This window comes from Vombatus ursinus, unplaced genomic scaffold (genome assembly GCF_900497805.2).
Source record: "Vombatus ursinus unplaced genomic scaffold, bare-nosed wombat genome assembly UNPS02014810.1, whole genome shotgun sequence".
NCBI classification, from domain to species: Eukaryota; Metazoa; Chordata; class Mammalia; order Diprotodontia; family Vombatidae; genus Vombatus; species Vombatus ursinus.
In genome coordinates, this window is record NW_020954588.1 from 45,941,295 (window position 1) to 45,966,048 (window position 24,754).

Below are 24,754 nucleotides of genomic sequence, written 5' to 3' on the forward strand. Positions count from 1 at the left end.
TTCTTCTTTCACACATACCCATTTTATACACATATGTATATACATATGCGTGCATATCTATAATTTAAAAAATAGCACCATTCACAACAAAAACTTATATTTTTTAAACAAATTGCAGCATATCTATTGAAATTTGGGTTTCATTCTTCATCAAATCCATGAAGCTATCATGATGACTTGATGTGCGCAAGAACCCTTTCTCTAGGTAAATATGTTTTTCCCCCTGATATTTGTTATTAGTTTTAGATTGAGGTTAGTTATCAACTCTGTGTTTTGTGGTTGCCCATAGAATACCTCAGCAAATTAGCTTGGGCTTATAGACCAAGGGCATAATTTTTTTTTTCCAGACTTAAGAGATCAGATCATAAACAAGTTTAGATTTTTCATAAAAATTAACTTTTTGGCCTATGATACTTGTATTCCCTCTATACTAATTCCCTTTGACATGAGCTACATTGATTTGGACTGGGAAGTGTTGGTGATAGCTTTTGTGAATTTTTGAGGACTTTTTAAAAAAATCAGATCTATCTGGAAGTCTGACTCAGATATGTGTACTTTTCCACCAAATCCCAAGTCCTCATTGACATCCCTCTGGAGGTCACTATGTCACTAACGTTTATGTTTGGATTTAAGGTTGCAGAGAGAGTGGCCGCAGAGAGAGCTGAGCCATGTGGCAATGGCCACAGTACCGGGTACCAGATTCGCCTCCAGAGGTAATAGGTCTTTAAGACTGTATTTGTGACCCAGGCACATAGGGCGTGCAAGCCACAGGAAGTGCCTTCAATCTACTGTCAGGGCGGGCAAGGACAGAGGGAGAAGGTACACTGGGAGAAAGAGCTCAACTGACCCGCACATGTCAGGAGGCTTCCAGGCTTCCTTAGCACGCCCTAGAGCGCAACGATCCTGTACTCTGTCCCTCACCTAGCTCATGTTCCCATGCCAGCCCCTGCTTCTCAGGAGCAGCCTTTCCCCTTCTTGGAAACAACTTGGACCGCCTTTACAGTTTGCCACACCATCTCTCATTTAATCCAGTTCCTAAAGTCCTTTTTAGGCCTTTCCGTTTTGGGAATCTCAGATATAGTGAAAGCTCACATGACCTTATGCCAAACTCTGGAATTAATTCATGCTTAAGATTGGTCTCAATTGACATGGAGTTTTTCACTTTGAGTACTGGCAGCCTTTTGGAAGAGTGACACTTATCACCATGCAGCCACTTAGCCCAAGTGCATTTGTATACCTTGAGAGCGAACCTTTTTCATTGATGTTCTTTAGTTAGTAAACTATGCACCAAGGATAGTTTTTGTGTGTGTGTGTGTGTGTGTGTGTGTGTGTTGCTTCATGTTTCTTAGGAAGAATTTTAACCTTAAATGGTTATGTTCACTTTGGTTAATAGAGAAAGAATAAGAGAGAAGTTTTTCACTTTTGAAAGAAAAGGGTTGTTTTGATTTCGAGCAATATGTGTAGCCAGAATTAACAAAAATAGTTCAGGTACTTAATGTGGATGGATGGAGCCCTAAATAATCTGTTTGTCTCCTTAAAAGAAATGAAAGAGTTCTCATGTCTGACAAAAATTGTATTTGGAGAGTTAGTTCTGCCATAGAAATATTCTGGCAGTTACATATTCTGTTGTTTAGCCATCATGTACCTAACACAGGTTGGAAGAGACAATTCGAAATGTCTAATGCATCATCCTTTCTCCCGTTCCCAGCCGGTTGCCAAGGAAACAAGGTTCCATTTTGTACTGTACAACAGGAATCATCCTTCAGTGGCTCCAGTCAGATCCGTAAGTATATTTCTCTTAAGGCCAAGTAGTGACTGTTGTTTCTCAAAGACTTAATTATTGAATTGGGTAGTACTAATTATTGCACTTAATTTCCAGTGCCTTTGTTGTTATAAAATGTTCTGTGGAAGATGAGTTATACACTTTGCACTTCTGTTTTAGGCAATTATCCAGTGTTAGTCACATTGTACTTGATGAAATCCATGAAAGGAATCTGCAGTCAGATGTTTTAATGACTGTTGTTAAAGATCTCCTAAACTCTCGACCTGACCTGAAAGTAATTCTGATGAGTGCAACTTTGAATGCTGAGAAGTTTTCCGAATATTTTGGTGGGTGTGATATTTCCAATTTATTTCTGTGGGAAGTGTTTAAAATGTTTAAAGGCTATTTTCAATACTGAAATTTCTAGTTTTTTACAAACAAGTCATTTGATTAAATATTTTATTTTGCATACACACACAACAGCAACAGTGTGATTTTTTTTTTCAAGTGGGGTTACTTCCAAAAGTCCTGGTTTTTCAAGGTTGAAATTTGTATGAGGGTGTAAGTAGAAAGAAAAGCATTTTCTCATTTAAACATCCTAGAAAACAAAGTTTCAAAATTTGCTATTGATAATGAATAAAAAGACATTTAGAAACTCCTACCAGAATCTTGGGAGGGAAATGTGAAAAGGTTTTAGATCAGTGAACCCAAGTCTGGATTTGATTTTTATTTATGTGTTCTCATCACCTGACCTTGAAGGAGTTTTTCTGAAATCCCAAGGGAATAGAAATTTTCCATCAGTCCTTTCTGCCTTTAGATAGTTACGTATGTGTATTTGATTAGTTCTGTCTCTTAGTGCCTTGAGAAGGAAGCTAAACCTTTCAGATAGGCTTATGGCAGACACCATGATGGTTCTTCAAGAGGATCCATGATAAAATTGGGGAAAATGCAAGTCCTCAAGCTTAGAAGAACAGGTTTACTCAAGAGCCTTGGTCTGTAGGTAGTTAAGAATGTTAGTTAAGGACTGCATCTCTGCCTGTCTCTGTCCAGGCCAGTTGAGGTGCCATCAGTGGGTTCAGAAGCACACCTGCACATGGGGCCAGGCACTTGTTTCATTGATTCTTCTAATGCTAATGCTTGTGCTGGTTCTTTCATATCACTGGCCAGGTTTGGGATGTGCTCAAGAGCAAGAGGCATTGTGCGGACAGAATTCTTCTTCACCAAAGCATTGAACTTAATGTCTCTTTGTCCATCCTGGAAGATAATAGCAGCTGGTAGCTCCTGGACTTAATGTCTGTTTCCCCAATCTTTTATTTTACATGAAGTGACATAGGATTTAGCAGTGTTTGATTTAATGCCTAACAAGATGTTAAATTCTTTACCTTCTGATATTTCAGGATGGTTTGGAGGACTGCAATGAAGGTTATTTCATTCTAGAAGTAGGAAAGTGGGTTAATTTGGGTGAAATGTATCTTAAAGTCAGCTAAGTGGTGCCATGGTTCGCCCCTGGGCCTGGAGTCAGGAAGATCAGAGTTCAAATACAGCCTCAGGCACTTACTAGCTACAGACCTTAGGCAACTCTCATCATCTCTGTTTGCCTCAGTTCTTTCACCTGTAAAATTAGGATAATAGTAGCAACTCCTTCCCATAGCTATTGTGAGGAAAGATCTAATGAAATGCAATTTGTAAAGCACTTAGCCCAGTGTAAGGCTAATAATTAAGTGATAGCTATTATTAAAATACAAAGGTTTCTGCTCTTTTTCAGTCTATCACATGTGCCTTGGGACATGAGAAAAGAATGAAGATCCTTCCATCTGTTTTTTTACCCCATTTATAATGTGGATTTTTAAAAGGTCAATATGTGTTTTGTCCTTTTTTTTTTTTTTTTTAACAGATCATAGTCCAATGATTCACATACCTGGTTTTACATTCCCTGTTGCTGAGTTTCTTTTAGAAGATGTGATTGAAAAGATAAGGTAAGTAGATTTCAAGAAGGGAGAGATCCAAGTAGCAGCAGATTTCCTGCTTAAAACAAAGATCATTGTTTTTAAACCAGCTTCTTAGTTAAAAAACCAAAGCACTCCTTAACATTGAGGTCAATATTTTGCGTTAAATATCCTGTGTTATAAGTAAAAGTGACAGGACATATTTGAAGGGTATTATTTGAAAAGATCAACAGGTGGCAGATGAAGAATTGTGTCCTGGATTCTCCTCCTGCCAGCCAAAGGAAGTAAATTCCCTCCATTCTGTGCCTTCTTTATTTAAGCAGTCAGAGTTAGGGAGTGTGGCGGAGAGAGGAGTCTTAATGTGATGCCAAAGCAAACAACACCAGATGTGTTATAAAAAGATTATATTGATGCTCTTATGTTGTTAATATCGGATGGAGGAGGCTGTTGAATTTCTGGTACCATGTATCTAATGGTCTATACTAAACATTTAACGCTTCATCTGGGAAGGATGCTAGCTTTAAATGGAATATTTTTTCCTTGTTATGAAAGCTACTTTTCAGCTCTTGAGGGACCTTATAAGAATGTTTCTAATGAGCATATCCAGTGTTTGCATGTAAAATTAGCATTTTGGGAACTTGGAAATGATAGCTTGTTTTTATTTTTTAGTTAGACGTTCAGTAAAAATTATAATGTAATTTCAGTAGCTCTGTATAATTATGTATCTTCTAGTATCCTGTTTATGAACCTTGAATATGAAACTTGAAGTCTTGAATGTAAACCTCGGACTTTTATACTGCTACTTTAAATGGAGCTTTTCAAAGCTCCATGGTTTTGCCAATGTGGATGCTACTTTCCACTGATTTTGGTTACATTCTTGTTTGTTGGCTAATCTTTTGGTAGTGACTTAGGCCAGTTATCTGATACACCAATAGGAAAAGGACCATTGAATCCAGCCCCCACCTTTTATAGTTGAGGCAAGTAAGGCCAGGAGAAGTTAAATTACTTGGCCAGGGTCACCTCACACATTAACTGCCTGGAGTGTAGGATTTGAACCAAGGTCTTGAGCCCAAGTGCATGACCCTACCTTCTATACCAAGCTAATCGAGGTCTTTTTAGCTTGGTATAGGACCAGTCAGAGCTTGTCTTCCTTTGGTGTGGACTTCCATGACCCAGGATCACTTCTATGACACGATGGGGCTTCATGGATGGAGCAAACCAGAAAGAAATAGTTTAAAGTCTGAATATTTAAGATTTCTTGTTTATGTTTTAGGTATATACCAGAAAATATAGATCGCAAACCCCAGTTTAAGAGGGGTTTTATGCAAGGTCATGTAAATAGACCAGAAAAAGAAGAAAAGGAAGCCATTTATAAAGAACGCTGGCCAGACTATGTAAGGCAGCTGCGAGGAAGGTGAGTTTTCCTTCTTGGTCATTTTACCGAATCCCAGAGAAAGTATGTTTGTTTGTGTGCCCCTGTCATTGGGCAGGGCCAGCCGCTGTGCCTGCCTCAGCTGGTTCACATCCAGATTTGGCCGTCTGGACCATTAGTCCTTACAGGAGTTTGGAGCACTGGCTGTTCTATCCCTAATGGGAGGCTGTAGCCCACACTTGTGGCCTGAGGGAAATATGAGGAATTTGTGCCCATTTCCAATGTATCTGGGGACAGAACTACCCTGAGACATTTTGATTGATGGTTTACATTTATCTACTTTTTTTTTTTAAGCTCTTCACAACAAGCAGAAACACAAAGGAAGAGTTTAGGGTACATTGGGCACAAGAGCGCAGTGACTGTGGGAGGCAGAAGGGGCTGGTTAGCCTAAAGGGAGGAATAAGGCCTCCGTGGGCCTTTCTGCTGATCTCTAAGGAATCTAAGCCAGCATGAGATCCCACCATCTGTAGGTTAGGCCTCCTGTGTCCCTCTGCACAGTTTTCATACTCTGCTTCTCCCAGTTTTCTTTAGTGGGAAGGAAGGGACCTCAGAGAGTCCTTTTGGGACTCACCTGGGCTTTCACAAGTAGCGAGGGATGGATGGAGCCATGATTTAGACTGAGCGCTCTGATCCTACGCTCATGGCATTAGGCCATGTTCCCCCAAGTGTAGAATGACAAAGCTGCTCTTGTGCTTTTCAGATACTGATGTATGAAAGGTCTATGCTGGGTGGGGTGGAGGTGGTGGCAAGGGGGATTCTTGGTGTGGGAAGGCTGGCCATCTCTCCTTCAGGCACAGACAGGTCACGGGTCTTGCCCATAGTCACTCGGTGAGTGTCTGAGGTACAGTTGGAACCCGGGTTTTCCTGACTGCAAGCCCAGCATTTTGTCCACTAAGTCAAGTGGCCCCTGTCTGCTACTCAATACGCTGGAGTTACTCTGATTATACACTTTGGTTTTACAACAGTGATCCTTAAAATGTCATTGTAGCGGGAGTTTGTTTTGTGGATTTAAAGCAATTTAACTTTCTTTTGAACACTAATAGGTATTCAGCAACTACCATAGATATTTTAGAAATGATGGATGATGACAAAGTTGATCTGAATTTAATTGTTGCACTTATCCGACACATTGTCTTGGAAGAAGAGGTAAGTTTATTCTTTTGTAGCCTGATTTCAGTTTTTTTGCTATTTGATTCTTCTCTTAGATTTGAAGCATTTCTAAAATGTACATCTAACTATTGAAGGAAGTGATTTTTGATCCAAGGATATGTTTCCTTAAAAATTGGAAATGTTGGTAATTGAAGGTCAGGAAAGAGAAAGCCAGTTCAAATAAGTGAAAAGTTTAAGTTACTGAATATTTTTAGACATGAAATATGAATAATTTCAAGTATACAGTTATTAGAGTTAGGCTACCCAGAGTTTTACTAATAGAGTGTGGTAGGTACCTACTTTAATGAAGAAATATCATGTTGTAATCAACATATCATCATTATTGTAAATGTTAACAATATTTTTGTTTTGACATATTTGTTTTCCAATAAGTGACCCCCACAGTATCTTCTCATTAAAAAAAAAATCAGCAAAAATGTGTATAATATGGTTGTGCCCGATAGCCCTTGGAATGTTCTGTACTTCTCTTACTTTGCCAGATGTTTTAACTTTTGTGTTCTGGAGTCAGCACTGGCTGCCTGGTTTTGCCTGAATTTCTCACCTATAGAGATTCATCTGTCTGAGAACCGTGTTTATAGAATAACTTTTGTGCTAGTGCTGATAATGGAACATTTTGAGCTAGAAAGTACCTTAGAGGTTATCTAGCGCAAACCTCTTGTTTGATGAATAAGAAACTCCAGGCAAACAGAGAACTCTTTGGGGGGAAGAGTTTTGTGATCATTCAGATCAGTGATTTTAGTGTTCTGTGGAAGTCCTTCATTATACAGAATGCAGCCACTCTCTCCCTTCGCCCTCCTGTGCTGCTGTGGCCACCCTTGTGGCCTTGAGCTTCTCCGCATCTAGGCAGGCTGACCTTTATAGGGTAGACTCATGGCCCGTCCTGGCAGCCTCTCCAGCCTGCTGCTGGACCTGCCAGAGCTAATGGTACTTTGGCCGTGGCCTTTGAGAATCCACAACATCTGAGTAAGACTTCAGTGGAGGCTTTTTTGTTGGGTGGTGATGGTGCCACTCCCGCTGCTGCTGAAGAGCCTTCTAACATATGCCGGAGATCTCTCTAATGGGAGCGTGCGCGCACACACACTCTCTCACACACACACACACACACACCCACTACCTTTTTATGGCTTAATAAGTGGACCAAACATAATTAAATTTTTTTTGAGAATGTTTTACCCCTTAAAGTCAGTATTGATTTTTATAAATATTTATAAAGTACCCACTCTGTATATGCTGTTCATTGATTTCCCTCTTATAATGTGTATAAGTCTACAATTGAGCTGATTGTACACCAATGAAAATAGGTTTTTTTGTTTGTTTTTAAAACAAATCACTGATAGCTTATCTTATTATCCAAGTACCCTTTTGACTTATAGACTGACATACAGACAAAATGGGGACGGAGGAAAGGAGGAAGAAGGGGACGGGAGAATATTTACATATACAAAGTAGAACAGAACTGAATGTGTAGTACATACAGCTTGCATTTTAAAACAATAGCCACAATTCAGTGTTACTTTTAGAGTTGTCTTGCTTGTCTGTGTTTCCCTCTGAACTAGATGTATTTTTCAAGGTGCTTCAATGAACCTTTTATTTGTCTTCTTTTTTCATTTGCCCTTTTTCCTAAATTTGTGGGCAGGGAGAAAAATTCCGTTAACTGGAATTTGCAGTTGATCATTTTATTTTATTCAGGTGGCAAGATTATAGAGAGAATTAGCGATCACAACTATGCTTTAATTTATGTTTTTATGGGGTTTGTTTTTTTTTTTGTTTTTTGTTTTTTGTTTTTTTGTGAGAGAGATACATTACAGGAAAGGGGGAACAAATAAATTAGGAGACCCGGTGATGGGAAAACAAGGACACGTACTTGGTTTCTTTGTCTGCCTTTGTGCAGGTAGGCATTTTAGTTGACTAGAAGGGGCAGTGGATTGGAGACTGTAGCCTGACCTTTTTAAGTCACTTCTTACTGACTTAGTTTCTCCACTTGTAAAATACAAATAATACTTTTTTCCTTCCCTTTAAAGAAATGATTTAGAACCAATTGTGATAATGTATATCTTTTTTTAAGCACTTAGAAAAGTTGACTGTTTAGATGTGTGTGGGGATGTAGGACTAGCGTGTACATAATGCAGAGTGTATTAGAGAGTTTTGCAAGTAAGTTTTAGGTTCACCACGAATGGCAAGCCTTTAAGCTTTTTTGTATATCTTAATAAAAGATGTATAAAGAACTTTCTTTATCAGCCCTGTTTTTACATCTTCAGCTCTCATTTCTCTCTTGTAGTTATATTTTGGAAGTTCATATTTCTAGAAATAATTCTTATGTATAGGGGAAAGAAAATTCATTACCAGAAAGTCATAGATTTAGAGAAATTTTTTTTAATTGCTTAATTTCAGGTGTTGCTGAATGTAAGAATTCTGTCTCATTAGAAAGAATTTGGAGACAAAGTAGATTAGAAAAATCATGTTTCATTATCCACTGGTGTGTTAGTCTGCTAAAATAATAGCTGGTCTGAAGGAAGACCTTAGTCAAAGTCCAGCAAAGAGGAAAAGAAGTGTAACATGGTCGATTGAGGGTGAAGAAAGCTTAGAAAGAAGCAGTCTCAAAGCTTGCAGAGAGTTATTTGGATTTGGTCCTTCCGGGAGGATAGGACAGACATAAAGTTCTTCTGTGTGTAAAGCTCTAAGAGACTTGGAGGATAGGGGGAGAAAAACCCTTCCGCAGGAGAAATGCTGGTTAGATCACTTAAAATTCTTAGAACTCGATAGGAGGAGAGCTCGGGAAGTGTCCAGTTCCTTCTCTTTGTGAGACTGAAAGATGACCAGTTAACATAAAACAAAGAAATCCCAAATGATTTTTTTTTTCGACTGTGATCTCATCACACAGCCAGTAAACATTAAGCACCTACTATTTGCCAGATATTCTGCTAAGCACTGGGGACGTATCTAGAAACTTGGTGTTCTGAGCAAACATTTTTTAGACTTGTTACGGTTGTTGTAACATTTTGGTGCTTCCTTAAGGGCCTTGTATTGCCATGAGAACGTGTAGTGATGTAAACGTGGGGTTTGGAGTTATGTACCTTTCCTAATCATTTTGTCCCTTTGTCTGCAGGATGGTGCAATCTTGGTATTCCTCCCTGGTTGGGACAACATCAGCAGCTTGCACGATCTCTTGATGTCACAAGTCATGTTTAAATCAGGTATTATGTTTTTGTGTGCTTCTAGTTTGTGTTAGTGCTTGCTGAGAATGCCCTGTGAGTAGCATGTTTGCATTCCTTACTTAGCTGGAAAATTCACACTTCTGGGAATGGAATGGAGCGGAACAATTGCCCTTTGTGATGGAAGTGAATCTAACAGTGAACGTGTTAGCTGTCTCTGACGGCTCTGAGGCTTTTATAGGGTTGATTCAGGAAAAATAGAGATGTGGCTCATGTGCCACAGTCAAAGTTGTGTGGGTCTCTGTTTTTTAAAAAATTATTTTAGAGCATTTTGTTTTACATGGCCACTTAATACCAGCAAGAATATTCTTGAAGCACTGTTTCTTGGACCTATGAAAAAGCTGTAAGTGATTTATTATTTAGTCATTATTTAGTCATCTTTAAAACTTTTTAAAATACTTTTTGTGGGACTCCAATCTTAGGGAAAATCTATGAGGAAAAGCACCAGAACAGTTGTTTTAGTCATTTATTTTCCCTTAGAAATCTTCATAAAACCTTACTTCTCTTTTCTAAAGAGTTTGCAGAAGGTCCTTGATAATTTGCTTGGTCATTCACAATCAGCACAAGGGCGTGGGAGGCTCAGGGATGCGGCTCCCTCCAGAGAGTGGCCTTGGAAACGTTTTCTTAGGGCTTCCTTTGTACCCATTTGCTTTTCTTCTGCCACTTTTTCTGGAAGTCACTGTGTGTATGACTGCATGAAGGCCTGAGCAGGGCAATAGGTCTGTCTTTCTGTAGGTCGAGTACAAGATCTAAAGACAGACAGAAGGGGACACACCCTTCACTTTCCATGTGTGTTTTTCTTTTTAATGAATAAAGTCTTCATTCCTGTTGTCATCTTTCAGCTTTTTAGCATCATCTCAGTTATAATCTCATTCAGCAGTGACATCAGCCTCCTTTCAGCCTTTGCCATGCAATTGCTGTCTCAGGGTTGCGGGGGCCCTTAGAGGGGAGGTGGTTAATTCTGGAGAATGAGGCGTAGAGTCCTAGTTCATTTTGGGGGTGCTGCCCTCTTTGGTGGGGGAGACACTGCCCTTTTGTGTCCTTGAGCGAGGGTTGCTCTGGCGTTTTTGCAGCTCCGTGGAAGTTTTCTCTGTGTCTTTGCCTCTTGGAGACTTTTTCATTCACTTGCATATTTGCAGTAGAGTCAGATTCTCCTGGATACTGAATGATTGAAGTGGTCTTCTCTACTTAACTGGGTTTGTACACATACAAAGGACAGCTCGTCATATGAAGGTGCCTTCCTTATCAGAAAAATTGGCTGGAGATAGCCACCAGTCAAATAAACCACACGTTTTTACAAGCTTAGTGGAAGAAAGGTTAGAGGTGAAGATTCGTGCTGCCATGATCTGTCTTCTATGTTTAGAGTACTGTTTTCTCACTTGCCAGTAACCAGAGACACTTGGCATCAGCTCTGCTTTGTGTCCATAGACTGGAGAGGTGCCCACCTGTCAGACCATACTGTTCCATAGGTTGTGTGTAGTTTCTTATATTTTTAATATTAATATAAAATTGGGTTATACTTTAAAAGATACTTTCTCAGGTAGTTCTCTGTAATGGGATTTGATCTGTCCTACCTATTTCCAAGAAGTTTTTACAGGTACTTTCAAATAAGGAAATGCTGACCTTAAAATGCTACATAAATGTCAATATTTTTGTTATTCAGAATTACATTTAGGTTATTAAAATATAGATTCTTCATTGTTTTTAGTTTAAAAAAATCTAGTGTGTCCTTGTGCTTCCTCAGACATATGTGATTTCTGTACAGCAAATGGAGTCTTTGAAAATTGGATACTCCAGTCTTGGCATAAATTTTTCTTTTAGTATTTCATTAAAGTGTATTTGGGGGGTGACACTCATTCTTTATATGTTGGTTTGATTTAAGCAATAGAAATATTGTTTACAATGTGTTATTATTCCACAAAACTAGAATGTCATCATGCCCTTGGTCTCTGACCCTTTGGGGAGACTAAAGCAAGACCACCATGTAGTTCAGTCAATAGCACTGCTTTTGAAAAGTGTCCAGTCACACTTCTGTATGAGCATTTTTCCTAATGGATACTTTTACTCTTCAACTTTCAGATAGGTTCATAATAATACCTTTGCATTCGTTGATGCCTACGGTTAACCAGACACAGGTAGGTGTCACATTTCTTTGTTGCACATACTTATACCTTTAATACCTCATATTTCACAGAGTTGTCAGGTATCTGACTTCATGTTTTGTTGTCAAACTTTAATCTTTGTGAATTGGTCGAGGCATCACACATTCCACGAATCACTGAAGAATCAGCCATGAGGAAGCCTGATGGCCGATTGCTGAGGCCAGACTTAAGGGATTTTTCATAAAGACAAGTGTCAGAATCATAGGCTGCACTTTTGTATGGTTTGAGTTCCCTAGATTTGAGAAAAGAAAATGTAAATTTAATCTATTCTGGAATTGTAAGGGTATGTGGCATCTCAGTGTATGAGATCATGATGTTAAAGTAGCCAATGAATTTGGTAAAAACTCTTTGTCACTGATATGTGGTTGAAGTGTCTCCAGTTGGGTACAACGGGGTACAAGGAGTACCCTAGTTGTAGTGAATATAGTGCTTTCAGAAGCAATCTTGTCTTGATTTGATAGTTACATATTTGTCTATAAGGCTAGGATGAAGAAATGAGGATAGAACATCCAAGTTACTGTACCCTCACTGCATTTAATTTTGCTGAGAAATAGAAAACATTTCTCTCCTTAGTCAAATCCAAACCCATTTCCTGACAGGTTCTACTCTTGCATCTCGTGGGTATAATAGGTACTAGGTCTGGTAGGAGGGACCTCATTTGAGAACGTGGAATGTTTTGTGGGCAGATCCTTGGAGATCGGCCAGATGTAATCTGCTTATCAGCTAGATGGGACTTGATTCCCATTTTACAACAAAAGTTGATGTTTGCTTCATGGACAACTTCTTATTTTTGCCTTTGTTTGTATCCTCAGCACTTAGCAGTGTCTGGCACACAGTAAGCACTTAATTAATGCTTGTTAATTGAAAATATATACCTCCCTTCCTTGAGGAGGCAGGTCAGCATAGTGGAAAGAACACTTACTGGAATTTTAGTCATTTGTTCATGGGATTCTAAGCTGGGAGAGATCATCTAGTACAGCTCCCATTGCCAGAGAGGAAAACTGAGGCCTAAAAAAGTGGGGTCATATCTCTAATGGCTCACTGCTAGCATCCAGCAAAGCAGGACCTTGAACTCACAGCCAGGGAGAGGAGAATCACGGAAATTATCATATATGGTCTATGGAGCATCTGAACTCAGCCTTGAGGAAAGGTAATTAATCCAAACAGGATGAAAAGAGAGTTCAAAACTCTGGACAAATCCACGGAGTTAGGAGATGTTTTGTCAAGTTCAGGGATGTACTTCTTTAGGCCTTAGGCATTTCTTAAAGAAAAGGCCATGTCGTTTGTTTAATTTTTGTGTTTACAACATGAAGAAGCCATGTTCAATGGGAGAAAGAACACTGAACTCAGAACCTGGAGACCTGTGTACTTCAGTGACACATTGGGTAACCCGCCCAGCCTGAGTACCTTTTCCTACCCTAAAAGTCTGTGGCTGTTGCAATCCCATTGAGAAATTGTAGAATCATTGAAAAAAAAAAATCTCTTCAATCACTGACCACCTTAAGCAAATATTTAACAGTATTAAACATAGACACAACACAAAGATCTTTGGCTATTATGAGAGTGAAAAAATAGCCTGGTTGCAAAAATACTGTTTTTAAATAAGTACTTCTTGGAGCTTTGATGGATGTATTCTTACAGGTATTTAAAAGGACCCCTCCTGGTGTTCGGAAAATAGTCATTGCTACGAACATTGCAGAAACTAGGTAAAGCTGTTCCAGATATTTCCTTGCTTGAATTGTGAACTGCCTTAAAATGTGTTGCACCATTATCAAACTTTTCCCCACGTTTTATGAAATTTAGGTATGATTTCCAACTAGGTATTTTAAGGGAGGGAAAAGAAAAACCTCTTAATCTTTTCTCTAAAGGAGCTGGGGGTCTGACATGTCCCCTTTATCTAGTATGGGATGTTTGCTGCTGTCCCTCACTTGGAGGTGCTCATACTGCTGAAGTCACTGAAACAACCAGCTTATCAATGTTGCTATTAAACTATGACAACGTGGGGGATCCCACACACCATCGCAACCAAAGATGGCAGTAGATAGCTAAAAAGTGTAGTGGTCATCGTGAGTGGACGTGGTGCTGGCTTGTGGCATTGGTCATTAACACTGTACTCTGCTGTTGCCAAGACTGTCCAGGGAAGCCGAGTTGCTGGAAATGAGTTTGGTCCAGTGCCATGAAGAAATAATTTTTCTGTATGCTTACGTTTTTTGAATAAGCACTTGATTGATTTTAGTGTTTTCCATTTTCCCCTCCAAACAGTATCACCATAGATGATGTTGTTCACGTGATCGATGGTGGAAAAATAAAAGAAACCCACTTTGACACCCAGAATAATATCAGTACAATGGCAGCAGAGTGGGTCAGTAAGGCGAATGCCAAGCAAAGGAAAGGACGTGCTGGCAGGTAAGAAGAGCCACAATCATGAGCTCTTTTGCTGTCGTTTTAGTATTTTGTTTGCAGGGCCCATTGCCTGCTTGTCAACACTCAATAAATTATTTGAATTCTTAAGCTTGGATGATGACCTTTCAATTCCTTGTAACTTGTCAAAGTTTTTTCTTGGAAAAAATTGCTTTAACTATTTATTTGAAATTGTTATTTTGATTAAAGATGTTAACCATTCCCAATTTTTATGAACTTTTTTTCCATTGCAATTCTCCCTGTACTAATAATTTATTTTGAAAGATCTGTGATTTCATCTAGATAGATTCCCTCTCCTCCACCACTGCTGTGGTGACAATTCCTTCATGATTTCTCAACATGTATAATTCTTACCTAAGTTTTCCTTTTGATCTTTAGTAGAATAGCTACCTATCAGGTTAGAAGGCTTCCAAAGGTCCCCCTTGAGTCTCCTGTAGGATTCTTGCTGGATGACTTAGCTAGCTCACTTCTTTTCCAGCCATCTCTGTCCTTGATAACATTACTTACATTTCTTGCCCAAAGGTCACCATAAGTCTTTCCATTGATTGCCCTTTTGGGCTGTTTGTATTTTAAATTCTTCTGAGAAGGTGATGATAGAGGATTCACAGCCAGAGGACACCTGCAAAGGGAAAACATGTCACCACTAAAAATAGTTTTAAAAGACTGCCAAGAATGGGTCTGGGCAGCTAGGTGGCACCACATGGACCTTGAGTCAGGAAGACTCATCTTCCTGAGTTCAAATCCAACCTCAGACACTAGCTTTGTGACCCTGGGCAAGTCACTTAACCCTGTTTAGCTCAGTCTCCTCTTCTGTAAAATGAGGTAGAGAAGGAAATGGCAAACCACTCCAGGATCTTTGCCAAGAAAACCCCACATGAGGTCATGAAGGTGACTCAACGACAAAAGTAATCACCTTTAGATACAGATGGCACATGATTGTCTTGGGTTAAAATGATGAAAGATGTAGTGTTTGGTGGTGATTTGGGGTTTAAATATTACTATAAAGCAGCGTTTTTGTTTGTGGTACTGCTGTGATGGAACCGGAGCCCATTGTCACAGAAGTCCACATGGTGTCAGCATCTCCACACCCTTCAACGAGTGTGATCATCATGGTTTCATAGCTGCATAAAGGTAATCAGATTATACTGCCCAGCAGAGACCCTGCCATTTTAAAATCCTCTCCAGACTGTTAGCACTCCAAAGCTAGCCTGAATTCCTAACAGAAATAGGTAAGACTTGAGCATTTCATTTTCATTTGTACAAAAAAGAGAAACCAGCCCCACAATCCCCATCTCCGCCACACCCAGTGCCACAGTGGGAGCAAGAACTCAGAGAAATGCTTGAGCTCGGTCCTAGTCTGGTTTCAGAAACACACCCAGAAATCTGTGTGTTCATACCATCGACACAAACCAGAACAGAGAAGAATACGGAATGGGGCCCTTCATGCCAGGTTTGGTTCTGGTTCTGGCTCCAAAGTGGCCTCATCCTTTTTGTTCAGGGGTCATTTCAAGGATTGGTTCCCCGCCCCTTTCTTCTTCCATATAGCCTCCATTGACATCACCATTGGAAATTGTGCTGTTCCTTTTCAGCCTTTCCTAGAAAACTTTGAAGTCTCTCTGTTCCTTTTACATTTTTCTCTTTATTAAACTTCGCTCTTTGCGTTTTCTGTCCCCCCCGCAATGGATTGTAAGCTCCTTTAGGACAGGCACCTTTCTTTCCTTAGTCCCCAGCACAGAGCCTTACCCATAATAATAAGCTCTTAATAAAGTTCAGTGGAATCAAATTAATTTTTATTCAGTTGAATAATTTAAATCACACATATAACAGTTCGTCATTCTGATTATGTGGGAATTTCTTGGGATTAAGAAAATACCCCCCCCCTTTTTTTTTTAACCAAAAGAGCCGATCACATTGTTTTTTAATTAGAAGAAGTCATAGGCTGTTTATATTGAAGTGTGATTTTATTGCCTCAGTAATCCTGTATTTGAATGAGAAATCACTTTTATCTTTCAAAATTTTAAAACAAGAACAAGTCAGTAACAGTATTTTAGATGAGAGAGATTAATTAGTTAATGTTCCAAGACCATACAACATCTGTAGTCTTACTGTGTCTTTAGAAACTCATGGCTGTTCTTGTAGCTAATAGTTTTCTAATCACTGGAGAATCTCCGATGCTGGGAGGTGAATGGACTTCACAGGACAGCAAGGCCAGCCGGGAATCCCCCCTTCTGCTGAAGACCTTTCAACAAAACTGATCTCAGAGTGTGGGAATAAGAAGGGAAAAACAGAAAGATCCTCTCTGTTTCAGGATTGGGCATTGGAGAGGCAAGGAAAGATGGGGATAGTGACTAAAATGACAAGAATCCCATAAACCAGCAATGACTTTCCTATCTGTGTGAGTGTGTGCATATATGTATGAATATGCTCATGAGTGTGAGTGTGTATGTGAGAGAGAGAATGAAAATGTGTGTTTTCTCATTTTCTTCCATGAAATAGAAGGATTTGAGGGAATAAACCATATTGTTGATAGGTATGATTCAATATTGTTATATTGTGTACTGGTTAATTAAACATTCGTGCCATCTCAGATTTTAATATGAATATGGACTTGTAAGATGAAAAAGCATTAGTTTTACACTCTGTGTGTGTGCCAGGCATTGTGCTAAAGCCTCAGTGCTCTTAGATCCTTATAGAGAGAGATAGGAGGAGGAGGGGTGGCCAGGAAAGGCTGGTCTACCAGGGCTGGTAAGTGGACATGGCCAGGACCTGTCTAGCAATGGTAGCAGCAAGACGCGGAAAGTGGAGGTGGGCTGGGGCATTTGTGTTCCTAAGAAGATAATGTGGTTAGGAGAATGGCGTCTACTAGATGTAAAGAGCTCTCACTACTTGTTGAAAATTTCTTTTGAAACAGTTTTCTAATGTCCATTTCCACTTTAAAAGTTTTAAGTCAAATAAACCTTATTGTCCATTGCTAAGAAACTATGTTATATAGCTTCTTTTTTCAAATCCATTTTTTAGAGTTCAACCAGGTTACTGCTATCATCTGTTTAATGGACTTCGAGCCAGCCTTCTGGATGACTATCAGTTACCAGAAATTTTGAGAACACCATTAGAAGAACTGTGTTTACAGATAAAGGTAAAAATCTTACTTATGTGGAAAAGTTTGTTTTCTTAAAGGGTAGTTATTTTTGTTCTGAAATATGATGGAAGATATTAAATTATCCTTTTTCTAAACATATGAAACAAAAAATACTACTGTATACATACATCTTAATGAAAAACGTTTTCTTGGGCATATCATTGTAAGTTGGGGAAGCCAGTCATAAATGTTTACTAATTCAATTTTCTTTTTTTTTTGGTGAGGCAATTGGGGTTAAGTGATTTGCTAATTTGATTTTAATAAAGTAAATCTTATATTTTTTTCCTGAGTCCTTGTTTTCAGTACCTTTTCTGAGTACTTACATGTCCTAGTTTGTCACTGTAAAGTATTTACTTTATTTAAAGGTGGATGCTAGAAGGTTTTTCATTCATTTGCCTGTAACCATTTCTTCATGAAATAATAATTGTGTTTCCAGTTAATTTTCCAAGATATATAAGATCTTGGAAATCTGTTTTAATTTTAGCAATTTCATATACTTAATGATCAATGTTTGACCTTTTTTTAGTAAACGTGTACTCATTCCTTCTTTTCTGTAGATTCTAAGGCTGGGCGGAATTGCTTATTTCCTAAGCAGGTTAATGGACCCACCATCTCATGATGCTGTTTTGCTGTCTATAAATCATCTAATGGAATTGGTAAGCTTGCTGCTTAAATACCATTTTCTGGCTTTAATGTCTGTCTCTTAATAGGAACATTTGATTGTTTGGTAAAATAAATTGTTAGGCAGTGATGTATAAAAACTGCTTAATTTTAGGTTTATCTTGTCCATATCTTGATGTAGGCACCTTGTGAATGTATGAAAATTATAAACTTATCTTTATAACATTAAATTATTTAATTATATTCAGCAATTGATAACTTTTCATATATAGGCACACATTTTTCCAAATGTGAAATTCTTATATAAATCATCATTTCAAAGACAGATGTAAGATTTTAGAAAGTTCCAGAGCCTTATTGGGTCACAGGATGAATCTTCTGCTGAGCCCGGTGTCCTAAATGGAGCCTGTATAGTTGACCTTGCCTCACGTAGTTTCGTTGACTCCTAATTTGGGTGAGGTCCAGACTGTGGACTCAGTGGTGTTTGGGCGTGGCTGCAAGTGGCCTCGGTCCACCCCATCTAAAGTGTGATTCATCACCTTGGAGTAGAAACTCTTTGGGATTAAGGCATTGTTCAATCCAGTGCACTTTAAGAAAAAAAAAAATCAGGAGAATCGGTGCCTCCTCTGAAGAATAATTTGGTCACCTCCAGAAATGTGTCTCTTTGAATGCTGAATGGTTTAAGGTGTAATGCTTGCCTTAAAGGTTTTTTCTTTCTTTTTATACAGAATGCTTTGGATAAGCAAGAAGAATTGACCCCTCTTGGAGTCCATTTAGCTCGATTGCCAGTTGAGCCACATATTGGAAAAATGATTCTCTTTGGGGCCCTTTTCTGCTGTTTAGACCCAGTCCTCACCATTGCGGCTAGTCTCAGCTTCAAAGATCCCTTTGTCATTCCACTGGTAAGAACTTCAGTCCAAAACATGTGATCATCCTCCAAGATGGTCATTAAGAACGACAGGCACTTGGAGAACAGGGCTTTACGTCCACCTTTGGGTGCATGGAGCTGTGTAAGTGGGCTCCATTTCCATTTCTCTTTTTATGGTTTTAGGGCAAAGAAAAAGTAGCTGATGCCAGGAGAAAGGAATTGTCAAAGAACACGAAAAGTGACCACCTGACGGTTGTGAATGCTTTTGAGGTAAAACCCTGTGGAAAAAGCCAGTCATGACCTTATGTCGCAGAGCAAAAGCCTTCTGTAATGAAGTTAACCAAAATGTAATTGTGAATAACCGGTGGCAGGGTGATGGAGGGGAAAGAGCATGGAATTTGGGGTCGGAGGCCTTGTTCAAATCCCAGCCCTGCCTCTCGATACCCTTTGACCTTGGGAAAGTCACTGAACCTCTAGTCCCTAGTTTCTTTATTTGGAAAATGAGCAATTGGACTTGGTCCCTTTCATTTTAAATGTGTGGCCTATAACCCTGATATCTGAGGAAGATTATAAATCTTTTAGGAGACACCTAAACATTGAAGCCTGTAGGAACAGCTCCAGTACTTGAAACTGGATTCTGCCAATTACCAAGAAATTATGAAGTTTATACTTCTCTTGTTGATTGTAGAAGAGTGATTCTCTTTTGTTGAAATATGGTACATACTGAATAATCTCTATGTTAAGGTAGATGATTTTGAAGTTTGTATTGTTCGCAACAGTAACTGAGACTCTCTGTGAGTAGTAAGTAAATATTTCTTGCTCTTTGAAATTACACGATACCCTGACCACCCCCCCCCACCTTTTTTTTTTCCCTCTGCTTTCAAGGGATGGGAAGAGGCGAAGAGGCGTGGTTTCCGGTTTGAAAAGGACTATTGCTGGGAGTATTTTCTCTCCTCAAACACACTTCAGGTATCCGTGCCTGTCTCAGCTCCTAGCCTTGGATGTGCGTTAGCCTAGAAAGGGTGTGCTTGCCTGGAGCCGAAGTCAGTTTCCTAGCTTGTCATTTAAAACAAAGCACTTAGAGTCACCATGTAATGGAGTCCCACAGGGCCCCTTTTGTAGAATGAGCAAGCCCTTTCAAATGCCTGTCACTTCTTAATTTTATAAATGAATGTTTTGGTACAGTAGGATTTTGGAAAGCCCTTAAATCCTGCCATTAAACTTCAGAGTGGCAAGATTTTGATCATGTATTTTGGTCGCTCCAGCCTAGGGATGGCCAGCTTATAGCCTCAAAGTGGGTTTCTAAGTTAGTTAATTAAGAATTGAAAAATTATGTAATGCCTGAATACTTTGGTGCTTGTCCCAGGTCATAGACACTCCCAAAGGTCTGTAACCGACCCATCCAACCTTGTTTAACTGTGTTCCCACCTGTATTCCCCTGAATAAATCCCCTTAGACTATGCCTTTACCTATGCTGCTACCTACGCAGAATCTCACTTCCTCCCACATCACTGCCCATCGGCACTGTCGTTCAAGGCTCATCTTAAATTCTGCCTCTGAAGCCTCCTTTGAATCCTCCTAGCTGGAAGGGACTTCTCCCTCATCTGCCATCACAGCACTTTATGTTCCTCTTGTTATTATGTGTGGTTTCTCCAGAGATGGGCTTGATGTGTATAACATGGTATCTAAACCTAAGTTCTTTGAGGACAGTTTGTATCTGTCTCCCTTGGTTCCAGCATGTTAATTGTTTAGATCAATGATTTAATGGTGCTGTGGTAAGAATACCATCGTAGAAGAACTACCATTTATGGCAGTATTAGTATTTTTGTAGGACATTTTGTTTAGCATTCCCACTTAATATGAAGGGACTCAGTGCCTCCCTTCTGCTCCAAGTGCATTCCTGGAATAAGATAGGAAGAATCCGCAGCTTTGAGCCCCAGAATTCTGACAAGGCTGGTCCTTCTACCTGAGATTGCATTTGAGGTGAGTCAGAGGTAGCCTTGGGAGCTTCAAGGAAGTAGGGAGTAGAAATCTCAGCTAACCACAGCTGGGAAAGAAAATATTTAGCACCTCCTATGTGCCAGGCCCTATCAGAGTCTCAGCCAGCACTGCCTTTAATTGATTACTCATGTGTTTGAAAGTCACCGGCTCCCTCCATTTCTGGCTCTCACTCCTCACAGATGCTGCACAGCATGAAGGGACAATTTGCTGAGCATCTTCTTGCAGCTGGATTTGTAAGCAGCAAGAACCCCAAAGATCCCAAATCAAATATTAATTCAGGTAAGTCTGAAGACAGAGCCTACTAGCTCAGTGATATTTTCATCTATATGTCATTTATCTGTATTGTTTACTTATTGCAGATAATGAAAAGATAATCAAAGCTGTTATCTGTGCTGGCTTATATCCCAAAGTTGCTAAAATCCGGCCAAGTTTTAGTAAAAAAAGGAAAACGTAAGTATTTTAAAGATTATGGCCTTTCAATCAACCCTTTTGCTCCCCCCCCCAAAAAAAAATATGCTATTATTTATTAAATTAAATTAATTTATTTATTTAAAAATATTATTTAAATTGTGTGATACCAGGCTCACTTTCTGCTAGTGAGCAGTATTTTTCTGGCTGTGCCTACCAGTGATATCACCCAATTCACAGAGCATGTAAGTTATTTGTAACAAGCTAAAGAACATTGGACGTTATGCTGGCTTCCTAAAACAGGGTTGTGTTGCTTAGAACATCCGCCGTTTGTTATTTTCTTCCTGCTCTTTTGGTGTGGGAAATTAAAAGTATGTCTCTATTTGATGAGTGTGTCATCTGCTTTATCAGAAACACTTATTAAGGACACATACTAAGTGCTGGAAAAAATGCAAAGTTTACATTTTAATTTTTGGTGGACGGCCCATCCATAGCCTACTTTGTTTATAGCATATTTCAGGTTCTCATTTGGCAGCTTTCTTTCCTATTTCTATTCATTTTCTTGCTGCCTACGGACCCACTCGGGGGCCTCTTTAGGAAAGAAAAACAAAACAACAAAATTAATTCCCTCCCCTACTCCCTGGCCTCCAGAGAGGGCAAGCTCGTTAGAGTATAAATTAATGCCCTAGTCTGTTAGCAGCATGGCGTGGGTGGGTGGGTGGCAAAGCACTGAGCACCTGAGCTATAGTAGGGGCGTTCTGCTTCTTCTCACTCCTGAGTAAAGTCTTTTCATTTTTGGATTGAAATGTTGTTATGAGTTCCTAGAACATCAAAGGAGCGTACATGTAGGTATGACTGTGAAGATTTCCTATTGAATCTATAAGTGACCCTTTGATGAACCATATTTCTCTTTTTTAGTGTGGAAGCTAATTTAGTTCTATGAGCATAGCTTATTAATATGAATTGAAAAAAGCATTCTGCAGATCAGTATGGGGGAAAAGTGAATGGTAGAACTTAGTTGAATTGGTTCAAAGTTTTTCCTGTTCAGTAGTTGTAGACAGAGGCATATATTAAAGTTTTACATTTCCTGCAAATAATTAAAAGGACATTGGTGGTGAGTTTTGGAAGAATTTGAAAATCCATCTAAAATTAAGTACTTCATATTAAAGTTGTCAGAGTTGACTACCCACCAGATCATTGTTTAAGGGATTTCTTTACTAAACTCTTATTAGAAATTTGAACTGCAGCAGCAATTTCCTGTCATAAATAACATTGAAGATGAAGGTTTATTAGTTTGAATTCAAGCTTGGCTTTGTGGTTGTCTTAATGGCATTTATTTTAAATATTTAATCTTCCAGTAAATTAAATGGACTCCAGTTAGCTTTGGAGTGATTTGGATAATTGTGCCTGCAAGAGAAGAGGTCGCTAGTAGTATGATTTGAAAGCTACCAGTTGCTTTGATGATTTCCTGAAAGTTAATCTGTTATACCCAAGTTACTCATGTAGATAGATAAAGCATTTAAGTTCTTATTCTGTGCCAGGCACACACTTTGCTATAGGGATGTGGAAAAAGACAGATACTAAAATGAAGGCTTTAAAAAACTCTTTGGGCTTTCCCTAAGTTCAAAGTTAGGGAAGGGAGAAAGTCCTTGAGAAAGGAACTTTGTGACAAACTAGATCTAACTCATACTCCTCCCTCTTACCCCTGTTTTTTTAAGGGCAAAAGTTTGCACCAAAACTGATGGAACAGTTAACATTCATCCCAAATCTGTTAATGTGGATGAGTCTGACTTCCATCATAACTGGTTGATCTACCACCTGAAGATGAGAACAAGCAGTGTAAGTAAACTTGGAAATGGTTCTAACCCATCCTGGCTGTGGGGGTGTCCTTTTTTATTATTCTGTGTTAGACCCTCACTTAGGATCACTTTAAAATTTCCAACCAAATGTGACTTGAGTAATAACTATTTTCTCCTTGGAAAACCTTTTTCCTAATCATGTGGATGTTAGCCCCAGTCTGCTTTTCCCCTTTTGAATTAACCACAGTAGTGATTTGGTTTCCATCGCTGACCTTCTGGCAGGGGAATCTTTTCATAGAAGCTATAAAGTGCTCTAGCTGTGATTACGGGAAACTAGTCCTCAGCACCAACCCTACAGAACCTCTTGTTGGTTCCTGACGAGTGGGCATTTTAAATATCAGTTTGCAGTTCTGTGTACTCTTTTCTGAGAAATACTGTAGATTTCTACCATGTGTCCCAGAAGTCAAATGAACAAAGAATACTTACTAGGAATTTAAATGTGACTGCTGAAAAAGTACAAACTCTGGATTTGTTTTTGTCAGGCTGTTACATTCTTAACATCTGTAAGCAGGTTTGCTCATAGAAAACCTACATATTAAACTATTTTCAACTTGAGTTAAAGTGGTGACTATAACGTTGACAGAAAAGTAATAGTCCAGATGCTTTTCACTGAAACCTGAATTACCTTCAGTTTTATGGTGTCTGATTACTATATCCATGAGAGAAAACCCCAGTAGAGCTGGCTGTTTTCTTGTCTCAAAGAACTCAGCAGTAAATTTATTTTCTGGTCTTATTGCAGATTTATTTATATGACTGCACAGAGGTGTCTCCCTACTGTCTCTTATTCTTTGGAGGCGATATTTCTATCCAGAAGGATAAAGATCAAGATACTATTGCTGTAGATGAATGGATTGTCTTCCAGTCTCCAGCAAGAATTGCCCATCTCGTAAAGGTGACTGATTAATTTGTGATTATCTGCATAAATTTCAAAATTAGTTTTTTCTTAAACAGTTGACAGTTGTGATTTTGTTCTGTTTCATCCTAAATAACACTGAATATTTCTTGTATGTCCTAAGATGGAATGTCGGTGTTTGAGTGATTTATTGTTTCTAATCTAATTTTTTTTTTGTGAATTGTTAATACGATTCAAAGCTATAGCTAAAGCTAGAATTTGTGTCTTTGTGATGGCTTCTTAATAATTAACAATTTTCTTCCTACAACTTGTGGAATACTTTGTATTTGGGTACAATTTTTAGATATTCAGTTCCTAATATACTTTTAAGAGTATTCTTTAGGAAGGAAATTGCTTTTTTAATTCGTTTGAGGGTGCCTTCAATGAACACTTATAATTTTTCAATCCTAGGAACTAAGAAAAGAACTTGATGTCCTTTTGCAAGAAAAGATTGAAAACCCTCATCCTGTGGATTGGAAAGAGACTCAGTCCAGAGACTGTGCTGTGCTGTCTGCTATCCTAGACTTGATCAAAACTCAGGAAAATGGGACCACCAGGAACTTTTCCCCCCGATTCCAGGATGGATACTACAGTTGACATCTTTTCTGGGGCAGTCCAAAAGAGCATTTTAACCATCTTTTCTCACTCTTAGTTTTATTTTTGACTAAGTGGTGACTCTTGGGGCCTAATTCCCATGCATCCTGTATGTAGACAGTGGTGGTGACCTAGCCTGCATGACTTGTAATGTTAGCTGTAGCTTTTATAACTATCCCATGGAATGCAGTATGTTCTCTGATCACATTGATGTGGGAGGGTGTGTGTGTGTGTGTGTGTGTGTGTGTGTGTGTGTGTGTGTGTGTG

At 39.0% G+C, this 24,754-nt stretch overlaps 1 protein-coding gene across 1 annotated transcript in view; it reads left to right on the forward strand.

The window, feature by feature from the left end:
* The window catches only part of DHX36 (DEAH-box helicase 36), a 45,774-nt gene extending 21,026 nt beyond the window's left edge, over positions 1-24,748 (forward strand). The window contains exons 6-25 of the mRNA XM_027875868.1: positions 634-713; positions 1,709-1,783; positions 1,943-2,109; positions 3,657-3,738; positions 4,982-5,122; positions 6,184-6,286; positions 9,417-9,504; positions 11,602-11,657; positions 13,326-13,390; positions 13,947-14,090; positions 17,124-17,241; positions 17,802-17,900; positions 18,594-18,767; positions 18,917-19,003; positions 19,619-19,702; positions 20,914-21,013; positions 21,094-21,184; positions 22,861-22,981; positions 23,741-23,893; positions 24,305-24,748. Of these exons, the coding sequence (XP_027731669.1) occupies positions 634-713; positions 1,709-1,783; positions 1,943-2,109; positions 3,657-3,738; positions 4,982-5,122; positions 6,184-6,286; positions 9,417-9,504; positions 11,602-11,657; positions 13,326-13,390; positions 13,947-14,090; positions 17,124-17,241; positions 17,802-17,900; positions 18,594-18,767; positions 18,917-19,003; positions 19,619-19,702; positions 20,914-21,013; positions 21,094-21,184; positions 22,861-22,981; positions 23,741-23,893; positions 24,305-24,490 (2,214 nt within the window). The 3' untranslated portion in view covers positions 24,491-24,748. The remainder of the gene's footprint in view (positions 1-633; positions 714-1,708; positions 1,784-1,942; positions 2,110-3,656; positions 3,739-4,981; positions 5,123-6,183; positions 6,287-9,416; positions 9,505-11,601; positions 11,658-13,325; positions 13,391-13,946; positions 14,091-17,123; positions 17,242-17,801; positions 17,901-18,593; positions 18,768-18,916; positions 19,004-19,618; positions 19,703-20,913; positions 21,014-21,093; positions 21,185-22,860; positions 22,982-23,740; positions 23,894-24,304) is intronic.
* Positions 24,749-24,754: the final 6 nt, after the last annotated feature.